This window comes from Pavona decussata, unplaced genomic scaffold, assembly GCF_977016875.1.
Source record: "Pavona decussata unplaced genomic scaffold, jaPavDecu1.1 SCAFFOLD_6, whole genome shotgun sequence".
NCBI lineage: Eukaryota > Metazoa > Cnidaria > Anthozoa > Scleractinia > Agariciidae > Pavona > Pavona decussata.
Genome location: NW_028145430.1, coordinates 102613 through 122521, shown reverse-complemented (window position 1 = coordinate 122521; position 19909 = coordinate 102613). Strand labels below are relative to the sequence as shown.

At 38.9% G+C, this 19909-nt stretch overlaps 2 protein-coding genes, 1 long non-coding RNA gene and 1 pseudogene across 4 annotated transcripts in view; 2 read left to right on the top strand and 2 right to left on the bottom strand.

Moving 5' to 3' along the window:
* The window catches only part of LOC146488994 (uncharacterized), a 377056-nt gene that overhangs the window by 337378 nt on the left and 19769 nt on the right, over positions 1 to 19909 (top strand). The gene's annotated exons all lie outside the window — the stretch shown is intronic.
* On the top strand, positions 1772 to 3370 carry LOC146488998 (uncharacterized; annotated as a pseudogene).
* Positions 2670 to 5189, bottom strand: LOC146488997 (P2X purinoceptor 7-like). Of its 2 annotated transcripts, XM_085111123.1 has the most exons (4): positions 4886 to 5189; positions 4576 to 4705; positions 4267 to 4446; positions 2670 to 2737 (listed from the first exon to the last, which is right to left on the bottom strand). In XM_085111123.1, exons 1-3 carry the CDS (start codon positions 5079 to 5081, stop codon positions 4275 to 4277), a joined length of 498 nt encoding a protein of 165 aa, XP_084967249.1. In that variant the 5' UTR covers positions 5082 to 5189; the 3' UTR covers positions 2670 to 2737; positions 4267 to 4274. The 2 variants fall into 2 exon arrangements, with proteins under 2 accessions (XP_084967249.1, XP_084967245.1); XM_085111119.1 differs by lacking the exon at positions 2670 to 2737 and having other exon boundaries at positions 4260 to 4446.
* On the bottom strand, positions 12828 to 18240 carry LOC146488996 (uncharacterized). Its single transcript, XM_085105356.1, has 5 exons — positions 16661 to 18240; positions 15985 to 16046; positions 15425 to 15516; positions 14263 to 14381; positions 12828 to 13497 (listed from the first exon to the last, which is right to left on the bottom strand). The coding sequence occupies exons 1-5, from the start codon at positions 17039 to 17041 to the stop codon at positions 12997 to 12999; spliced, it is 1155 nt and encodes a 384-aa protein (XP_084961482.1). The 5' UTR covers positions 17042 to 18240; the 3' UTR covers positions 12828 to 12996.

Below are 19909 nucleotides of genomic sequence, written 5' to 3'. Positions count from 1 at the left end.
TCTCGGCCTTTTTATTCATCTGTATGGTGAAAATAGACATTTGAGCGAAACTGGTTGAGCAGTTTCATTCCAGAGCTCCACTATATCTTCTGGAATCGTCCAACTCGAGTTAGATTCCGATGTTCTGCGTAGGTTAGAATTCTCAGCCCACGATCGACAAATGGCGCGCCTCTGATAACAACACCCGCGTAAAATTGCTTTTCCTATGTACGTGCTTCCTACTTGTCACCAAAATTACCTAAATCTTAAAGTTTTTTGTAGGTTTAGCTGTACGACTACGTGCATTTTGCCAGTAGCCACGTTGCTGTTGTTTTTCTAATCGGAAAAGAATGCTTTTTTAATCGAACGAGAATGTCACACAACAACAATATACATTCTCCTGGGTATATTTTTTGTTCAACTCCGGCTGCATTTTTTTTTTCTAGTTCAAGAGTGATTGTTGTTCTGGAACAGTTCTAGAACATTCAGTACTTCACTCATCGGACATCTCTTCGATGTCGTAAATACAGGTGTACCCAGCGCGCCGTGATCAGTTCTGTTTGACACCCACGTTCTTTCGTAACTGGGAACGGCTTTTCCGTGCTTTATACAATGTACATGTCAGATTCTTTCCGATCACGTATCAGCTTTGGTGTATAAATAAAACTACCTTTCCAGCATCAGCATTATAGTTTTTGTCTATGAGATACTAAGCTGTGTATATCATCAGTTTACTGCTTTATCATCATGCCTTATTGTGCCGCCTTTGGATGCAACAATGATGCTCGGTATGTTAAAACGGTGAGTTACCACCGTTTCCCCGAGGACCAAAAACTCTTGAAGGAATGGTTGACAAAAATCAGCCGTACGGACCTCACCGCAACTAGAGAATCGCGGCTGTGTTCGGATCATTTCGAGCCTCATTGTTATGAACGTGACCTCAAAGCCGAGCTACTTGGAACACCAGGAAAACGCGTTTTGAAGGAGGATGCTATCCCAACACGTTTTATCCATCGACCCTCAAAGAAGCCACGGCTATCAACTGAAAAGCGGATCCAAGAAAGAGCGAAACGAGAGGTAAGTCTATGTGTGAACCTACATTTAGCCGGGAAATAGCGATATCAAAAGATCTAATGTAATCCTAAATCTGCATGCACCTCTTGACCTTTCTCACGCAACCTTATAAACCGAAATTTCAATTTGTGTTGATGCCTTATCCCAATGTTTTGGTGATTTTTGCTTCGTGATAATTACTTACCATAACCATCCCATAGCTACAGTTTTTTATTGGTTGGTTGTTCTACATATTAAGCGTATTGAAGGAAACATCATTTTTGCGCTCAGGTTTACAATTGCAATGATTTGATATCGAGTGTACCTGGGCATGGCAGGAGTTAAATAGCCTCTCTTTTGGTTTGCAGTATCTCGCGTCCGTGCTCACTTCCCCTCGCCACTCACCTCCTGCTGCAAAGGACGTTAGTACCTCCACCGAACCTGTTTCATCCGATGGTTCGTATGCTTGTTCGCAACAGACTTTAGCGATACCTAGCACCTCAAGCGAACCTGGCACGGTAGTTAGTCCCCTTAATTGTCCCGAGGACATATTCCAACAAATGGACACGACAGAGTCGCAGCTATTTCCACTCGTTCCACCGAAGGAGACCCATGATGTTGGGTGTCAGGTCAACACACGAGGGGTGCAGCTTATGCAGAAGACGACTGCGGTCCAGACAAACGAGACATCTTTTGAAGTGACCAGACATTTGATGAGGCTTGAAACTCTCCCATTGAAATGCAAATAGACTCACCTTCTGAACATGAAGAGACTGACACTTTGTCATCTCGAAAGGATCCATCCCTTGTACCACCCAAATGTGTTGAAGTGCTATCAGATGATTCACTGTCCGATACAGATGATACAAAAGAAACAAAGCCCCAGGATGATGTTAAATTTATTGTTTTCAAACAAAACTTGTATGAACTTTTTAAGTGGTGCCCTGAGTGCGGTGCTGCAGTGCAAAAAAAAAACATGCCTCCACTCAGGGTACTCAATTGTTTGTTACATTGAAATGTTTCAATGGCCACGCCCAGTTATGGCAAAGCCAGCCCATGATAAAGGGGATGGCTGCTGGTAACCTGTTATTGTCTTCCTCAATTCTTTTAAGTGGGAGCACCTACACTAAAATGGCTTCATTAGCACAGATTTTGAAATTAAGTATTTTTAGTGAGAAAACCTTTTACAACATCCAAGACAAGTATTTATTTCCTGTGATTAACGAGGTTTGGGAAGGGGAACAAAATGCTGTTTTTGCTGATCTGAAAAACAAAGAATTGTGGCTTTCTGGAGATGGTCGATGCGACAGCCCTGGGCACAGTGCCAAGTATGGCACATACACAATGATTGACCAAAACAGTGACAAAATAGTCGACTTTCAAATTGTTCAGGTTACTGAGGTAACCAGCAGTAATGCTATGGAAAGGGAGGGGTTCAAAAGATGCATGGATAGTATTCAGGGTAAGGGGGCTCATGTAAAGGTTGTTGCAACAGATAGACATGTATCCATAAAATCTGATATGAAAAAAAAACTACCCTGATGTAAACCACCAGTTTGATGTTTGGCATTTGGCCAAAAGCATTACAAAAAAACTAACAGAGAAGGCAAAAAAGAAGGACTGCAGTGGTTTTTCTCCCTGGATCAAGTCTGTGTCCAATCACCTCTGGTGGTGTGCTGACTCTTGTGAGGGGAACAAGGAACTCCTACGGGAGAAGTGGATATCAATTGTCCACCACAGTGCCAACGTCCATCACTAGGACAGTGCAGATTTGTACCATGAATGTGCTCACCCACCCATCCCTGGAAATGTAGCAAGAACTAAGAGGTGGCTCCGGCCTGGATCGCCTGCACATGAGGCTCTCAAAGAGGTGGTTTTTGACAAAAATCTCCTGAAAGACATCCAGCAATTGACGTTGAGCTGTCACACTGGGACACTGGAGGTGTACCACAGCGTACAAACAAAATACCTTCCAAAACAGCAGCACTTTTCTTACAAGGGCATGGTAGCAAGAACCCAGTTAGCAGCTCTAGACCACAATGCCAATACTGGGAGGGAACAAGCTACTTCGTCAAAAGGGGCAAGTGAGGGAGAGCTTCGTTACAAGGTGGTCTACCCAAAACGATCTAAAGAATGGTTTGCAAAACCAGTTATGGAAAAGACAACAAGAGACCATCTCAAGCCAATGCTGGATGCAATCATTCAAAGAAAGCAGCAAGATCCGGAGGAAAGAAGTGCCACTCTCGAAGCACCTCACATCCCACGCAATATTGCTGCCACTCCTCGCCCAGATAAAGCTGAAGTAATTGCTAGACACACATCCAGATTTCCAGATTAATGATTACTTTATTATCAGGCATGCGGAAGATATATAATTTTTTCTGGTGGACCTCTATAATCTGCTTGAATGTCTTCATCACGGGCAACATTTGACTAGAGAATTGAAGATTTTTGTCGGCTTAATCACAGCCGATCATCATAATGCATAATCGAACTAGAAGTAATCAAATTTCCAGTTGTTTTGAAATACAAAACCACCACAAGAAATTATAAATTGGAATGCTCATTCATGTGCTGCAAATAGTCAATTTGAAAATCGCTTTCAAAGGGAACACACAATGACACTAGCGATGAAGAGGTCTGACAATGATAGTTGATACTTAGACATTACAAAAGAGAAAAAATTTACGGTGTTGACCTGAATAATCAATACATATTTTGATGTAAAACTGCAACACTTACATGTACTGCGAGGGATTTTAAAACGATCCTGAGATCGAAAGAATTGCCATACGATGTTCAGAATGAAATAACTAAGCAGAAATAGGAAATCATGTCTCTTTTACGTTAAACGAGAAATAGGAAAATACTATTCAGTATTCGGGCTTGTACCTACGCAAAACAGACAAGAATAAATTTCTTTAGGTGTAGTGTTACGCTCAAGTATTGTTCTCAAATTTGTAAATATATCATTTGCTGTTTGAAAATAAATTACGGCATATTGATCTGTTGGAGAAAAACTTGTATAATTCGAAAGAATAAACGTTAACTTAGAAGAAATTTATAATAAAAGGGACTTATTTACTCGGAATAAGAGACTAAATATCGAATGATGCATTTGAGGGGACTTCTATGTGTACCGCCGAAGAATGTTCATGTTGTCAAAAGCTTAACGGGAGCTTTGAAGAACCATCTCAGTAGACACCCATGCCAACTGAATTCGGTACTTTTTACCTCGACAATCAATTTAAATCAAGTTCTGCTGGCTTGAATCCTGCATACTCGCCGCTTTCCTCTGGAAATTGGCGACGAATTGCTTTCACAACACACGCTGGAATCACTCGCCGGTTTTTCCTCCCGAGAACACCGTGGACCCACCAAGTGAACTGACGGTAGGCCGCTAAACGCCACGTTCTAGAAAGGAAAAAAATCGTGATTAATTTATATTTTGGCACAATGTGCGACTCGAAAAAAGCAGCGTGAAGTCTGGTTTGTCGATACGTCAGTCAAACAAACGAATTCCAAAGACCAACTGCAACTGACCTGTTCTCGATTGGGTCCGGTAAGGGATTGCAGCGTGCGTTGTGAATTCCCACCAGAGCTGTATTTAAAACATTGGTGTCGAGGCAAACAATCCCAAATTTGTTATGTTCGGTGATACATTCAATTCCTGCTGTAAGAAAAAAAAAAAAAAACAACGTCGGGTCAAATATATATAACAAGCGAATTTGTTGGTCGACTGTAATGCAAGCTACTATAGTACAGAATCGACAGTGAATCGACCGATTGCATCTGACTGATCCAAATCATCTGAATCTTTGTTAACAATTATGTCATACGAATGGAGACAAACCTGCTTCATCGAATTTGGAGTTAAGCTCCTCTAGCTCTTGACAACAGTGACATTCTTTGGCGGTAGACATGCTTGCGCAATTTCCCCCACAAATACACCACTCGATATTCCCAATTCTCGTTGTGAGATTGGGAACGGACTCTTCTTCTTGGCTCTCTTCTTCCGAGTCAATAGGTTCCTCGCCTGGAGGATACATTGGCTCGAATTGAAAAGGCTGTATACCACTCAAACTGTTTTTACTGTTAACACACGCAACAAAATATAAAACAACTCTACGATGTTTCGCTGCTATTCTCGTTGTGGACCAGAATGTCGTCCCCACCAGTGACGTCACATGATGCCGCTGACAGCTACTTTGAGCCCGCAATGATTATGTTCAAAAAGCGGGAAAAGGGCGACTTCAAACCCGTTTTTCACAGAAAAAAACAACACATCGACCAAAACAACTACCGAAACTTGATTTAATACCTCTTAAACTTCCTGAAAATGAATACAAAAAATATATGATTTTTAGACTTCAGTTCTCCTTTAAAAAGATTAGCAGTTTGCTAATTTATCTGGAGAGGAGGAGGTCAACTGCTAATACTTTTACTATATTGAGTATCCCTTGTACAGTCTTCCTAATATGCGCCATGCATCAGCAGATTTTTACGGTCAATGCTCAATTACAGATAACGGCTGGCAGTCGCGCCTTCACATGCTGACGTGCAATCTCACCCCACAGAGAATTGTAAGCCGTCATGAAGACTATGTGACGTGTGCGGTACATATTACATTACCACTATTTTACTTATTCAAACTAGTATTAAGTTATGACTTAATAATAGAAAATGTGAAAGGAAGTTACTTTTTGATATTTTTTCAAGCAGTTTCAGTATTGAAAAGCGACCCATCCTCATACTGGGAGTCCCAGCGCCTTACTAATTAGTTGTCGGAAACGGAAACGAGTGAAACTTTTTTTTTTTAATTGGAGATAAGTTCAGATTACTTGAATCATTATTTTCTTTGTAATCAAAACTTGTAATTTATCTCTGAAACAACACGACTAAAAAAAATATTTTTAATTAAAAACGCGCAGTAAATGAATTTTCCCACCCACCGATTATAACACGTTCATTACAAGTTCACGCCTTCCGTGAAACAGAAACGATCACTGAAAGGGATCCAATTGCATAACCGTGCTGTAAACTACTGGAGTCCCATGAGAAATCTTTGGTGAATGCCTTCGATCTCTGAGAGATCGCAAGCTATTTGTTGTTGTTGTTGTTGTTGTTGTGAAAAATGTATGGCTCGTTATAAGCTGCTGTAATTCTCCAAAACTATAACTCTCCAAAAAAGTCAAACGCTCAGTCACAAATTTCAAACGGTCACCTTTTTTGACCCCACTCTCCCCTCAATGTTAATTTTCAACAAGTGTTACAATGACAGGAAAGTGAAAATTTGTCAGCATGCATGATAAATATATGGATATTTGATTAACCATTGCTTTGCCTCGTAGCTCAGTCTGTAGAGCGACGGTTCATGCATCTTGAGATCGTGGGTTAGATTCTTGCTGAGATCGAAGATTTATCTCCTTGTCTCGTGTTGTCTTATTTTTTTTAATCATTTATTTATTGTCAGGCATTAAATTGCTGACCTTACAGTACTTTTTTGTTCTGCCATGGCTACGGATAACTAGTACGCTACCCACAGAGTGAACTTACTATTTTCAGATTTCGAATACTTAAAACAAATACATTCCAATGACGGTACATACTAGTTACATTTTAATGATGCTTGGCTTGTCTATTGCACTACACTAATAAGGGAACTTTACGAAAAAAAAAACATTCGATTTTTTTGGAGAGAGGAGTGCTTCTCGATAAAACGTATAGTTAAGACAAATTTTCAAGGTTGTATTTAATGGGTATCTTACTCTTAAACTCGTGAATGGAGATGGTCATGCTATTTAACTTGTTTGGGTAAATATAATGGCGCATAAATAAGGTGGAGTAGACAAATTTCCGTAATATTGTTGTGTCCTGGGAGCTTGCAGTCATACAGAACAAGATTTCCTCTAAGGTAGGGGAGATTTGGCACGCATTCTCTTTATTGAACCAACTCACGACCTTTCCATAAACATTTTGGTAAACTTACATTCGATAAAAGAGTGCCCAATTGAATGTTTGTCTCCACAGTATAGACATTCATCTTAAATCTAAATAATTATATCTTAGTTGCTATCGCTCTGTGGATTAATTTAAATTGAAACTCTTTTAATTTGGTTTCCTTGCAACTGGTTTTCACTCAGTGATTTAAAGATCTTGGTCCATACGTCTTTGTTTAATGAAAGTTTTTTACTTCAATGTTTAGGGCCTGTTTGTTCTTCAGTGTGCATTTCGGTGTTAAACAAATTATAAAGTTCCTTGACAAAGCCCTATACAAATTGATTTGATCGATTCGTTCAGGGGAAAGATATCATATATCATTTCTGGTAAAGAGTGATTTAGTGGTAAAGAGTACGTCATTAATAGTGAGGACACCCTTCTTAAACAATTAAAGGGAGAGTTTCACGGTTCGGCGCATGTGCGAGCGATAACGTAAGCGCTGTCAAGCCAATTGTTTTTGGACCAATTAGAAGCGAGTACACAACACCGGCGGGATACGGCGGGCTAGTCTTATAACTTGCTGGCATAAAAATAAAACTGACCGGCCAGTGTTTCGGTCACGTTTCAGAAAGAAACAAAAAGGCTGTCCATGTAAAACACATAGGGATTTTTGCAGCGCCGCTTCGTGAATGTCCCATGACATTCAAGAAATGCCAGAACTTTTGCGAACGTATACGGCTTTATTTTAGTACATTGTCGATATCTCGCGGCATCGACCTTTTTTATTACGCGCGGTTCGAAAAGCCGAGAAGATCCCTCAAACTTACGTACTTAAATCCAGTATTTCATCAGCAGTCAGCGATAAACTTACTATAGTGTGTACGCTCGATAGCCTGATTTTATTTGACCAGCGAGAAGACGAAGAACGAGAAATCTGCAAGCTTCAAGAAGCGATGCGACCGTTTAGTAACAACAACACTGAGCGTCCTTCCGAGATGCTGGAATGCATTTGAGAAAACTCTGCCATGGTGGCAAATCAAAACTGCGTTTGCCATTCGCAATGACCATAATTTTATAGATAAATGAATACCTTACAATAGATTTTGTAGTTTGCCGCAAATCTTTTGGATTTTTTTTCTACTGCCCGCTATTTGAGCCCGCTAATAGACGACTACAACTAACTCGCACATTTGATCTCATATTTATTCGCTTCGCGTCTCAGTGTTGTACAATTTTTCCCATCCAAAGCAAAACACTGATGTTTGATGCTGTTTGTCCGTCGAATTCTCCGTTTTTGACAGTTGACTTCCATATGAACAAACAGTACGATTGAAATCTAGAAAATCCTCGCGAGTTCATCCAAAGCCAGTTGGTGACCTTTGCCATTTCCAGCGAAAGCAGATAAGTCGCGAAATCGTTGTCTATTTTAAACAGATTTATCTCTTTACCAATTTTCCACGTTTGGTGGACGTATCTTGTTAACCACACAGGATTTCTACATCCACTCCACACGACCACTCTGTCCGCTTTAACTTCTGTGCTTCCAGAGAGTCCACAGAACGTCCCATCGCCGGTCGGCCGCGACGTCTCCTTGCCGATCCATCGCCAAAAATGTCGTTTTCGGATGCTGAAACACTTTTAACCTTACAAAAATCGAACTTATATTTCCAACAGGAAACAAACATTATAAAAAGTGAAGAACGAAGAGCGGATGATCCAAATTCGGGCGCGATTTCAACAGATTGTTCCACCACAAGCTCGCATCGAATTTAGTGTCGACCCGTACAATTTATTTTTGAGCCGGTCTGCTCGCGCATGCGCTTGACCGTGAAACTCGGCCTTTAACAAACGAAAATAGGTTTCCCGTCCATAAATATATTTTGTTGTTAATCAAAATTAACTCCTGCTTTTGGTCGTAGGTATAAAGAGTTTTTTTTGAAATTCGTTGAAGAATCAAGTGTCTTCTTATAAAAGATCAGGACGTCGTTAAAGTAATTTGCGTTGTAGTTGCTCCTTAGTAGAAAGTTCTTCCCTTCCTTCTGAAATAATGTATTGGAATGATACACCAATTACTATTGTCCGAAGTCCGTATCATTCCAGGGATCCAAGCGAGTTTCAGATCTTTCAACATTATCTCAAAATCGATCATACGTATTCCGCCTTTGTCTAAGTCTTGGTAAAGGCCTGATCTTTTTATTTTATCTTTTTTTTGTTTTTTCAGAGGAACTTAAAAGATTTTGTTTTGACAACGCCCGAAATTCCCTGAGGGGCATTCAGAACAGAGGACGAGTAGACCAGTATAACCAACGTTTTAATTAACATTGCCCTTCCGCAAGAAAGCCAGAGCGAGAGACAACAATGATCAGGTTTTTAAAGACGAGGATCTGTTAGACACCCATATCCGTGATAAACAATTAAACATCCTGCAATCTTTATGCAGTGAGATACAATAGCATAAGCATTAATTATTCACGAGTTAAGAAATCCACGGATCCTGTATCTTCACAGATAACATTTATTTAGCGCTGCCTGAAATCTTGCAGTCAATCCAAGCCGATAAGCCTTAACTGACAAATGCCACAGAGCTAGCATACACTATGGAATATCAAAAACTAATCCTTACAGCTCAGAATGATCAGTAAGAATTGAACCCTCCTTTCAGTATATTTGAGAATTTCCCCTCACGATCTAGACAAACACTATTAAGCAGAGCGGTCGTATTGCATTTTGAAGGGAAGAATCTCTTATACAAAAGGAAAATCGCTTAACTGATATGCTTGTAAAAGCAAAACTGAAAAGGCTTTTATCAACACAACGGGAGTCATGCAGGTCTGTCAACCCTATTTTAACATACAAATACCGTGAATTCCACATATCCAGCTTAGTTTGCAACCTTTAGATCTTTTTGTCGAAGTTACATTTTCTTACTCCGAAATGGCGGTTTTAGCGAGTCTACTCCAGCAAATTCCTCCCTTTTCTCTCTAATTGGGGCGCTTTCATTCAACTTTCACGCTCAAATAGTCTGCCGTCATGGCTCATTACTCTTGCGTAAGTGTCTGGCCATTCTGCCCGATGATTCTCCTTAATATTGTATGAAAAATATATCCCAAGTATCTTAACAGAGCTATGGAACCATTTTAAACCTAGAGGCTTATTTTTATTGTTTTTCCATCTCTCCATCCAAAGCGCCTTCGCTTTCTTTACATTAAGAGATAGACCAGCATTTTTTCCGAAATCCCCAACATTTTCAAAGCCAATTCTAGAGTTTCTAAGTTGGCGTTAAACAGAGTAGTATCTTCAGCGAATTGGGACAGTTTGGTTTCCCTACCGAAGATTATGATTCCTCTCACGTTGGAGTCTGGACGAATCTTAATTCAGAGAACCTCCGCAGACAGAATAAACAGATAAGGGGAGAAGGGGCAGCCTTGTCGCACTTCTTATGACGGTTTATACCAATTGGTTATAAAACCATTGTTTTGCACTGCACTCTCTATGTTCGTGTAGAATATCTTGACCCAACGCTTGATGTCACTACCAAAATTAAAGTAGTCTAGCGTCCTCATCATGGAGGGCCATTCAATCGAAACTAATACTTTACAGAAATCTAGTGACGTTTGGAGAGGTTTTTGTAGAATCGCCTATTCCAGTATCTCACTTACGAGTCGAATATTTTTCCCTATGAATCTCTCTTTTACGAAGCCTGTTTGGTCAGGATGGATTAGATTTGGTAGTGTCGATTCAATGCAGTCGTTTGGCTATGGCCTTTGATGCTATTTGAGATCTATATTAAGCAGTGCAATCGGTCTCCAATTTGATAGGTCTAAGAGTGATCCATCTTCTTTTGGTGTTAAAGTGATTCAGTTCCCCTTCGTTGTGAGATGGAGAGTTCACTTTTCTCTTGCGCTTTGTTGAAACTTGCTATCAAGTCCTTTCCTAAAAGTTCAGAAAGGCAGCTATAAAATTCGACGGTAAATACGTTTTTGCCCGGGAGTTTTATCATTCTGGAAGGTTTCTACAGTAGTATCTTTTTGCACTCCTCGTACGTAAGTTGACCCTCCAAAGTTTCTTGAACATCCTCTGAGAGCTTAGGAATTTCTGCATTCATAGTGAATGTATTATACCCGGCTTCAGAGAAGGTTAGTTCGGAGATGAATAGATTTCTATAATAGTTTTCTATTTACTTTGGAATCGCTGTCTGGTTGCGCGTGATAGAGTCATCTTGTATTTGAAGTTCACAGATAATAACCTTTTTTTAATAATTTTTTCAAGATTGAAAAAGAACTTTGTTGGGCGTTTACCATTTTCTTTCCAACGGGATTTTGCTCTGAACATTGCTTGTTTCCTTTCTCTTCGTAAATTGATTTTAGCTCCCATTTCAGTCTGCCATACTCTCGTAATACTCCATTGATTGTAGGGGTGGAAAAATCGTTGCAAATCTGAACATCAAGTTGTTCTTAAGTCTACGACCTAATTCCTGTTCTCGGATACTAAAAAAAAAATTCTTTACTTTCGGAAAGAGAAATAGTCGCTGATGTGATTTCCACCTTCATTAACTCTCTTAAAGTCTCTTATCCGTCGCATTGCTACAATAACTGCACGCGTAAGAGTATGTATCACCAACCTCACTAACGTACTGTGTATCCTTCAAAAGGTTGTTGTTGAATTTCCGAAGTCCCGGTCCCCAGGGAGGTTTACAGGCCCACGATAGCGGAATGTAAATTTGCGTCATGGTCAGGCGCGATCAAAGGGTAAATCAGTTCAGAATTCTTTACATGCCCATTGAGGTTTTTTTTGCAACCAAGAAAAAGTCAATTCTGGATTTAAGTTTTAAAAATTTTGATTTGTACGTGAATTTGTGTAACTTTAGATGACGTATTCGTTGAATACCCACTAAATCAAACATTTCCATGGTGGTTAGAATGAGATTACAGTAACTAGGCGGTTTCCACGAAGCACCTCCAATTTTATCTTTTTTTTTTTTTTTTTTTTTTATAAGAAGAACAGTTCCAGTCTCCACCGACAGTTAGCGAGGTGAGCTCAGATTTATCAATAATGTAGTTGTTGAACTCTTGCATGAATTGGAGTTGACTAGCCTGATCAATAGATGCGTAGATATTGCACAGTGGTAATTTATGGCCATTCAGAGTGATTGTAATAAGCACTATGCTTGGTGCCATGTGAGAAAAAGAGCTCTCCACCCCATTCCTTTCTCCAGATATTTTCATTGGCTCGTTCTGAATATGTTTCTTGTAAAAAAAAAAAAAAAATGTTTGGTTTTTGGTCTTTTAGGTATGAATTCGAAGTCTACGTGAAGAACTGAGGACCCACACCAAAGCTTGTATATCCCCAAACTGTGTTCAAACTGCCGAGTGGAACACATTTTTTAATTCCTTTATCGATTCCTTGGATTCCTGACAAAACCCACCCAAAAGAAAAAAATTACCAGGACAATATGCATCTTATCCCAACAAAAAGTAAGCAACTGCCATGATGACATCTTGATTTCATTTCAAACAATACTTTATTCATAATAAAAGAAACCCTTGTATTGTCACTTGTTCGTGTATGTTTATTTTCATCGAACAATGGAAGAATTTACAAGATCCTATGTTAAATGAAAAAGTATAAGGAACCATCTGAGAAGCAAAACCTAAAAACGCACTATAACATTTTCTATGCAAACTTTATATCTAGATGCTGCTTTGTTATGAAAAAGCATAATAAAGCATTAGAAAAGCAAAGTCTAAAAAACCCTTGTATAATATTTTGCATTTAACTTTATAACTGATGCTGCTGTTATGAAAAAGCATAATGAACCTTTTGAGAGGCAAAGTCTACAAATAACACTATAACATTTTGTATGCAAACTTTAGAACTAGATGCTGCTATGTGGCAACCCTAAGGTATGCTCTCACCAGTATTTTCAACATGAACTACATGTATTAATAAAATGTATATTAATAAAACAATAATTATTCTTTATTCAGTTTTTTTAATAAAAATTTCAAACTATTTGTATTTAAACTATTCAGAGTCACTTTGGATGGCACGCCTTTGTCTCCTAGGAGAGCGTGGTGCGTGTCTATGTTCCCTTCTTCGCTTGCGGTTATCACTTCTTTGCACAATGGTGACTGGTGTTGAATGCCGTCTGGGGGTTGGGGTGTGGTTGTTCCTTTCATCATTCTCCTCCTCCAGCTCCTCCGCTGAGTGTTCGCCTCCTGTTGCAGGCTCGGTGTCTGCTAAAGCCCAGGCTACATTATGCCTGGGCAGTTGCCTCTCTGATGGCGCACCCTCAACTCTCGGTACACGAGGCCTCAGGTCCTCTTGCTGGCTATTGTTTATCCGCTGCTGGAGCTGTTCCATCAGTACACTTGCCCTTTGTGACCTCCAGATTGGACGGCGGACCACCCACTTTCCCTTGTTTACTCCAACACCATTCTCCTCATCACTGACATAATCATAATTCAGTGACTGCAAGTTTTCCTTTTCCTGGCCACTTGAAACCTTTAACCGTGCATTAAACAACTGGAAGTAAAGAAGAAATAATTATTAAATGTAAGTTATCAGTATTATTGCTTACTCATAATTATTCATCTCAGTTCCTAATTATACTTTTCACTGTCACAATGTGAGCAGTTATATTTCTGAGGGAAGTTTGTACTAGACATTTTAAAATACTGACTAAAAAAGTAATTTCTAAACTAAGAAAGACATCTTAGAGATGTTCTCACAATAAAGAGAGTACTGTAACTGTTGGTGTAGTCTGGCACTCAATATTAGTACCACACTGTTTATTTCCTACAATGCACCATCCAATTTACTGAAACCCCTGATAAGGGCATTCAAGGACAAACATGAAATGGGCCCTTTGCAAATAGCCACATGGTACAAATCCGTCATGCTGAAGAACAAGTAACACACAGGGATATAAAACAGAAAAAGTTCATTAATACTTGACTGAATGAATTTATTTTCTTTAGGATGTCCTCAAAATGTAACTTGCTCTATCCCAAAGTGGATTTTGTACCAAGTGATTGTAACTTGCCAAAATCCCATTTGTCTAATACCAGCTAACCATGTCCATGTAAAGAGGTAACAATGTATCTGCCTTACAGACTGTACAGTAAGTCATAGGTGTCTACTTTCATTGAGAGAGTTGACCGTTTTATTGAAAGATCAGTCAAATGCCCTTCTGTAAAAGTTAACCTGTAAGCACATACAAAATGTAACTTGTGTATGATGCACTCCAGACTAAATTAAATGTAACATTTAGAAAAATGTGTAATTTACCCTTTTCCTTCTTGAGCGTAATTTGTTTTCCTCCTTTTGCCGGTCTGTTCTCTGTTTGTTCTCTGGAAGGGATTGAAGATGGATTTTCCTTTTGGTTTCGTAATATCTCACAACAGCACCTGAAAGGAGTAGTAATAGCATTACATTTGATAAGTGTACTTAGGAGGGTTTCTATTTGTTATTTTAACTACACTCTACCATTTTTTCTTTCACTTCCAATTGGAACCCGTGTTTTATTTAAAATACTTTGCATTGATGTAAATAACCCAGATAGATAACCAATAAATTTCATTTTAAGGATTTAAGGGGGGACTAACTTAACTACAGACTTAGCATCGTTGCCAAGGGATTTTTACGGATTGTATTGTAAAACACTGTTTTTCGCGATCGGTATTTTTGCCACTATATTGGTGAAAAATGCGAAGGTGAACAGTCATGAAATTTATAAAATAGTTATTGTGCATGAGCAACTTGCCCCTTGCCTCAACTGCACTTTGGAGAGAAAAATCCCTAAAAATTGGAGAAAATTATGTGTAGTTCCGATTTTTTTTGCCAATCTGAGATATTCCAGCCTTCTTTACAATACTACGTAAGCAACTGTTGTTAATGTACATAACTGCAATGACAACGACAAAATGGTATGAATATCCATGCTTAATGACATCATAAATCTCACATTGACGCGAATTTAAAAAAAATCCGGCCATCGTTAACCATTGGCACCGTTTTCAATATCCAGAAGTGTACCTCAATCTAGTTTTAGGCTTCTTTCTGTTCTGGTCACATGACTTACCAAATATGGTTGTGACTTAAAAATCTTGAAAACCTTTTTGATTGTAAAAACATAGCCAGATAGTTTGCCTGTGCAAGTTAGGGTTTCCAAGATATCAGGGTTGGGAACTTTCCATAGCAACAATTTTAGCTAATTTTGTAGTTAAGCTAGCCCCCCCTCCCCCCCCCCCCCCCCCCATCCCCTAAACATCAAGAGCCATTTCAATTTTTTGATCTTCCCCACGCACGAACACCATAAAAAAAACTCAATTTTCTTGAACAATCTACATGTAAGGTAACTTTTCATGGGATAAACATTTTTTTATGAGTAAGTCCCTCTCACTACTTAACACAAGCTTTGATTTAAAATAACACAGCACTACTATCTTACGTTTGACCATCTTTAAAGGGTATCCCTTGTCTTCATGAACAATCTGCTCCTCCAATTCATGGCGCACTGATGAGTTGTGTAATGAAAGGACACTGCAAAATAGAGTACAGTATTGCGTGAGACTGTTTTGAGGTTAACATTCTAAGAATCTCAACATTTCAGGCAGTTTCACTGTCCCATAAAGACAATATTTTAAAATTTTGAAAATAAAAGATGTGGAAAGATTCAAAGATACATAACTTGATTCAAATAATTTGTATAATTTTGTTTAGAAGCCATCCCCTCAATAAAGCCCTTATGAAAAGGATGGTGCACAATCACATACAATGTACATGCCAATCATAGCTGGGATCTTCATAATGTGGACTTACACACTGAGTTTGCAACTAAGTTTGTACATCACAACTTAAGTGACAAGAGTTAGACCAGTCTCCTTTCCCCTCCCCAGAAAACTAATACAATACTGATCTGACTCATTGTTTGAAAGTGGTAAATCTCTCTACATTTGATTACTTACATGTATGTGTTTACAAAAATAATAGCGATTTCACATATTGTACCTTTGCTCAGGCTTGTACTGCTTATCCAAGGACAAACTGTTATGGAGAAGGTGAACATCTGCCTGAAGGGAAAGAGAGTGTACAACTTTCATCTATTTGAGACCTTTAAATAGTAGTAGGAGAACGAGATTGAGGCATGGCCGCCCACTCTCCTTGCCATGAAATGCTGTTTGCCTCGTCTTTTAAACTTGAAAATTTTTTCAAAGTGTCGGTTTTTTCGGTTGAGTTCGTTGCACTGTAAATGTATCAGTCACAAAATGTAACCAATTTCCATTGAGGTTTCTGTAGCCAATGCTCAAAATATTTGTCAACACTACCAATAAAACATGAGGCACTTCTCAACAATATCAACATTGGGCTTTGTTTACCCACAAACAATCCATCAACAAATCAGAACATTTTTCTACACATTCCGCGAGAAATCATGTGGCATTAAACATGATTATGAATGGTTGGTTAAACACTGTCTTTTGGATTTTTCTTGCGCAGAGTGGGCAGCTGTGCACAGGTTATTTATATTATGACATGATTGAGAATAGCAGTAAATGTGGAGAGAAAAATTGATGTTATTTAGGGCTTGCAACAGAAAGGATTGATGACATACTTTAAAAATGAAAATCAAATATCAAGTAAACTACCAGTGAAAATAACCATAATTATAAATTTTTAAACTTACTGAAATCTCCGGCGGAATTTTTCCATCATCTACAGCATTATTTTCTTGTAGACTTTCTACTTTTTCTAGAAGAACTCTCCGGTCCTCTTTCAGTTCTTGCAAGTCAGCGGTTAAGTCTTGCAATGAATTTTTTACACTGTCCAAAGCTTGACCCTGTAGTTTAAGCTGGGCTGATACTGTATTGAAGGCATCAAAAACCTTGCCAATTTCAGCAGTAGTAATTGTCACTGTATCACGCCTCCGTACAGGAGTCTGATCATTAGTAAGACCACTCGAAGATGAATAGCCTCTCCTGGAGCTGCCACTATTACTTGTAGACCTCCCACTACTAGAACTTCTACTTGAGTGCCCCAATGAAAAAAATGATCCAGTATCATGCATTTTTGACTGTGTTGAATATAAAAGAAAACAAACAAACAAACAAACTCTGTAAGATTGAGAGCTTGAGAGTTATGTGGTGATACTAGTACTACACTATAGGCTCCCACCCAAGGACTCTACATTAACTTGTTAACCGAGTGGCCTACTAACTAGTGACATACATGTATCAGAATTTACCAACCAAACAATCTTTAACTTGTTGATACAAATTATTTTAGCATACATCACTACAGCTCACAAGATCCTGAATTGAAACTCTTAAAATGTTGGTACTGGAGTGGTTGATTGAAATAAATTTGAGATACTATATCCTTCCTTTTTGTCATTCCCACTTGCGAAGTTCAGCTTTTGCATTTGCAAATGACAACTTGTATGCCAATTAAACATTATAAGAAAAACTGTTTTTCAGTTAGCCAAAGAGGCCAATAGAAAACACAATTTTCAAATCTGTTACTGTTAATCTCAAGTCCAGCACCAGTAAATTGCATGCTATTTTATGTATGGCAAATTGTATTTAACAGAAAGCAATATTGCTTTGACTTTTCTTTCGTCAAATAACAAAGAGAACTTTCTTTTAGAACTTCCCTCCTTGGACGGTGAACTCTGAAATATTGTGCCATGTTAATATCTTACCATAACTGCTTGAGTGGCAAAACTGTCAGAAAAAATTCTTATTCTCAATTCTTAGCCATCTCATCCAAAAAATGTGATTTGCATTCTGGACCAGTTCACATAAAGGAATAACAATAGTGCAATGACAAAATCCATGGGCAGAAGGTATTATTTTTGTTTATTTTCATTTGGTTGCAATGGAGAGGACAAAACATGGGGTACTATTCCATGGAGTACCCTGAAAAATAATTTGGAAGTCAAGGAAAAGGATTTTTCCAAAATACAAATCACTTAAATGTACGTAGCTTGCCACGTACCTTTATTTACTTTAAGCTTACCCAGCTCAAACGATATAATTATTTGTTGTTGTTCAAGGCCCCCATTTTGGAAGGTTCAGTAATCCGCTGGTCCTAATCCAGGTTTCAGTGCTTGACCACAAGTACGACTTTGTAACCATGGAATGATTACATGACGAACAGGCCCAAAGGCTTAATGCGGCCTCTTTATGTTGATGACGGAAAGTTTAAGCCAGAATTATACGAAAGAGGGCTTTTTTGTGGCGATCCGAAAAGTATAAATCGGTATAAACCGGTGGCTGTAGAGCCTGCACATAAGATGGCCAGCGGATTATTGATACCTTCCAAAATGGCGGGCTTGGCAACAAATACGTGGCAAGGTATGTTCATTTAAACGACTTTCCATTTCGCAAAAATCGTTTGTTTTCCTTGATTCCCCAAGTATTTTCCAGTGTACTCCATTTTAGGTAATCCATGGAATAGTAAGCCGTGTTTTGTCCTCACCCAACAAAAGTTTTGTTGGGAGAGGGAAGGTGTGAAATTTTATGTAAGCATGTGCATCATGCCAACATCTAACGCTAAATATGATCTTACTTTACCCTGATCACTTTCGCAATAAACAAGGCGTAGCCATAGGCATCACCAACAAGTTTTTGCAAGGAAGATAAGTCCTATACGAAGCCTACAATGTCGGGGCTCCTACACGACAATGAAAGGTGGGCACTCGCAAAGGAATGGACGACAATGACACGACGAGAGGATTAGAAATTAACTGTAGAAAAATTAAAAACACACATACCTTTATCAACGACGATAAACTCGGAATTCGTCACAAACCTCAAGCAGCGCTGCGAAAACGAGCAAAAACTTAACAGTCCTCCTCGGTAACCTTCCCGCGTGGAATATAGTGAATTTTAAAAGTGACGCGAAGACACGATCATCTCACCTTTTGATTGTTTACCAGATGAGCATTGCATATTGATCGTTGTGATGGCCAATGAACAACGGAGGAGCAACAATAGTTTAGTTGAGCCAGGTTGGCCTGGTTACAAAGCAACGCGTCGTCGTCGATTGAGAGAGAGAAAATGGCGGCAAGGAAGACTTGCAAGACTTGTGGGATAAACTATGGAAAATCTGCTTATTATGACCACTTTCCTTGTCAAAATAAATCCCATTCAGAGTCAGGTAAGTGTATTGGACATCACAGAGTTGTTTTCTTTCATTCTCGGAAGACATAAGTACGTTTCATTTACCCACATATCACAGAGGGCTTGTTTTCTATTTTAAAGTATTTTCACTGGCTGTGTTACGTGTATTATTCAACAAATTTTCCAATGCCCATATACTGTACTGATGTATGGTTAAGAGAGGTTGAGAGCCAAAAGCAAAAACTCTCCTTAGATAGGGTCATTTGATTTTAAGTTTTTCTCTTTACCCCTGGTCATCTTTGCCATTAAACAGCCATCATGCATGTAAGTCTGAAGGCTTAAGTAAGTGTTAAAGGGACACAGTCACCTGGTGCACATGCGCATTAGATACCATTTCGTGGCTGATTTGCATATCACACTTCATCCGCAAGTCTTGCGCTGAGAAGCGCATCCTTTGAAAAATCTAAACAAACCTTGTCGAGTCGAAGTGTTTGCCAGTCAAAATTATTATAGTGATTATAGACCTAATGTCATATTAGAACACTCATTTTCTTGATACCATGGAGAATTTACTGATGGACTTGTCCAGGGAAAGCCAAACGTCAACGAATACCTCTGAAGTCAAAGAATCTTTTAATTGTTTATTTCGGTGTCCAGTCGTGTGAAAAATTATCTTAGCTGTTTCTACGTTTCACAGTGTTTGCATAAGAAGCAAATTGAGTTCAAATATTAGCGAATCGCCTGAACTGCGGTGTAGGAGAAACGTCTTTGTAGCGAAACTACCAGTAAGCTTTATTTCTGCTTTCAATCAT

What these genes read in the sequence shown, in the direction of transcription:
- LOC146488997 (XM_085111123.1), bottom strand. Translation starts at nt 5,081, where the DNA reads ATGTATCCTCCAGGCGAGGAACCTATTGACTCGGAAGAAGAGAGCCAA. An exon ending in CTCCAAATTCGATGAAGCAG is followed by an intron (nt 4,706 to 4,885) that starts GTTTGTCTCCAT and finishes TTTTTCTTACAG; the next exon opens with CAGGAATTGAATGTATCACC. An exon ending in CCGGACCCAATCGAGAACAG is followed by an intron (nt 4,447 to 4,575) that starts GTCAGTTGCAGT and finishes TTTCCTTTCTAG; the next exon opens with AACGTGGCGTTTAGCGGCCT.
- LOC146488996 (XM_085105356.1), bottom strand. Translation starts at nt 17,041, where the DNA reads ATGCATGATACTGGATCATTTTTTTCATTGGGGCACTCAAGTAGAAGT. An exon ending in CAGTACAAGCCTGAGCAAAG is followed by an intron (nt 15,517 to 15,984) that starts GTACAATATGTG and finishes TCTATTTTGCAG; the next exon opens with TGTCCTTTCATTACACAACT. An exon ending in CCCTTTAAAGATGGTCAAAC is followed by an intron (nt 14,382 to 15,424) that starts GTAAGATAGTAG and finishes TACTCCTTTCAG; the next exon opens with GTGCTGTTGTGAGATATTAC.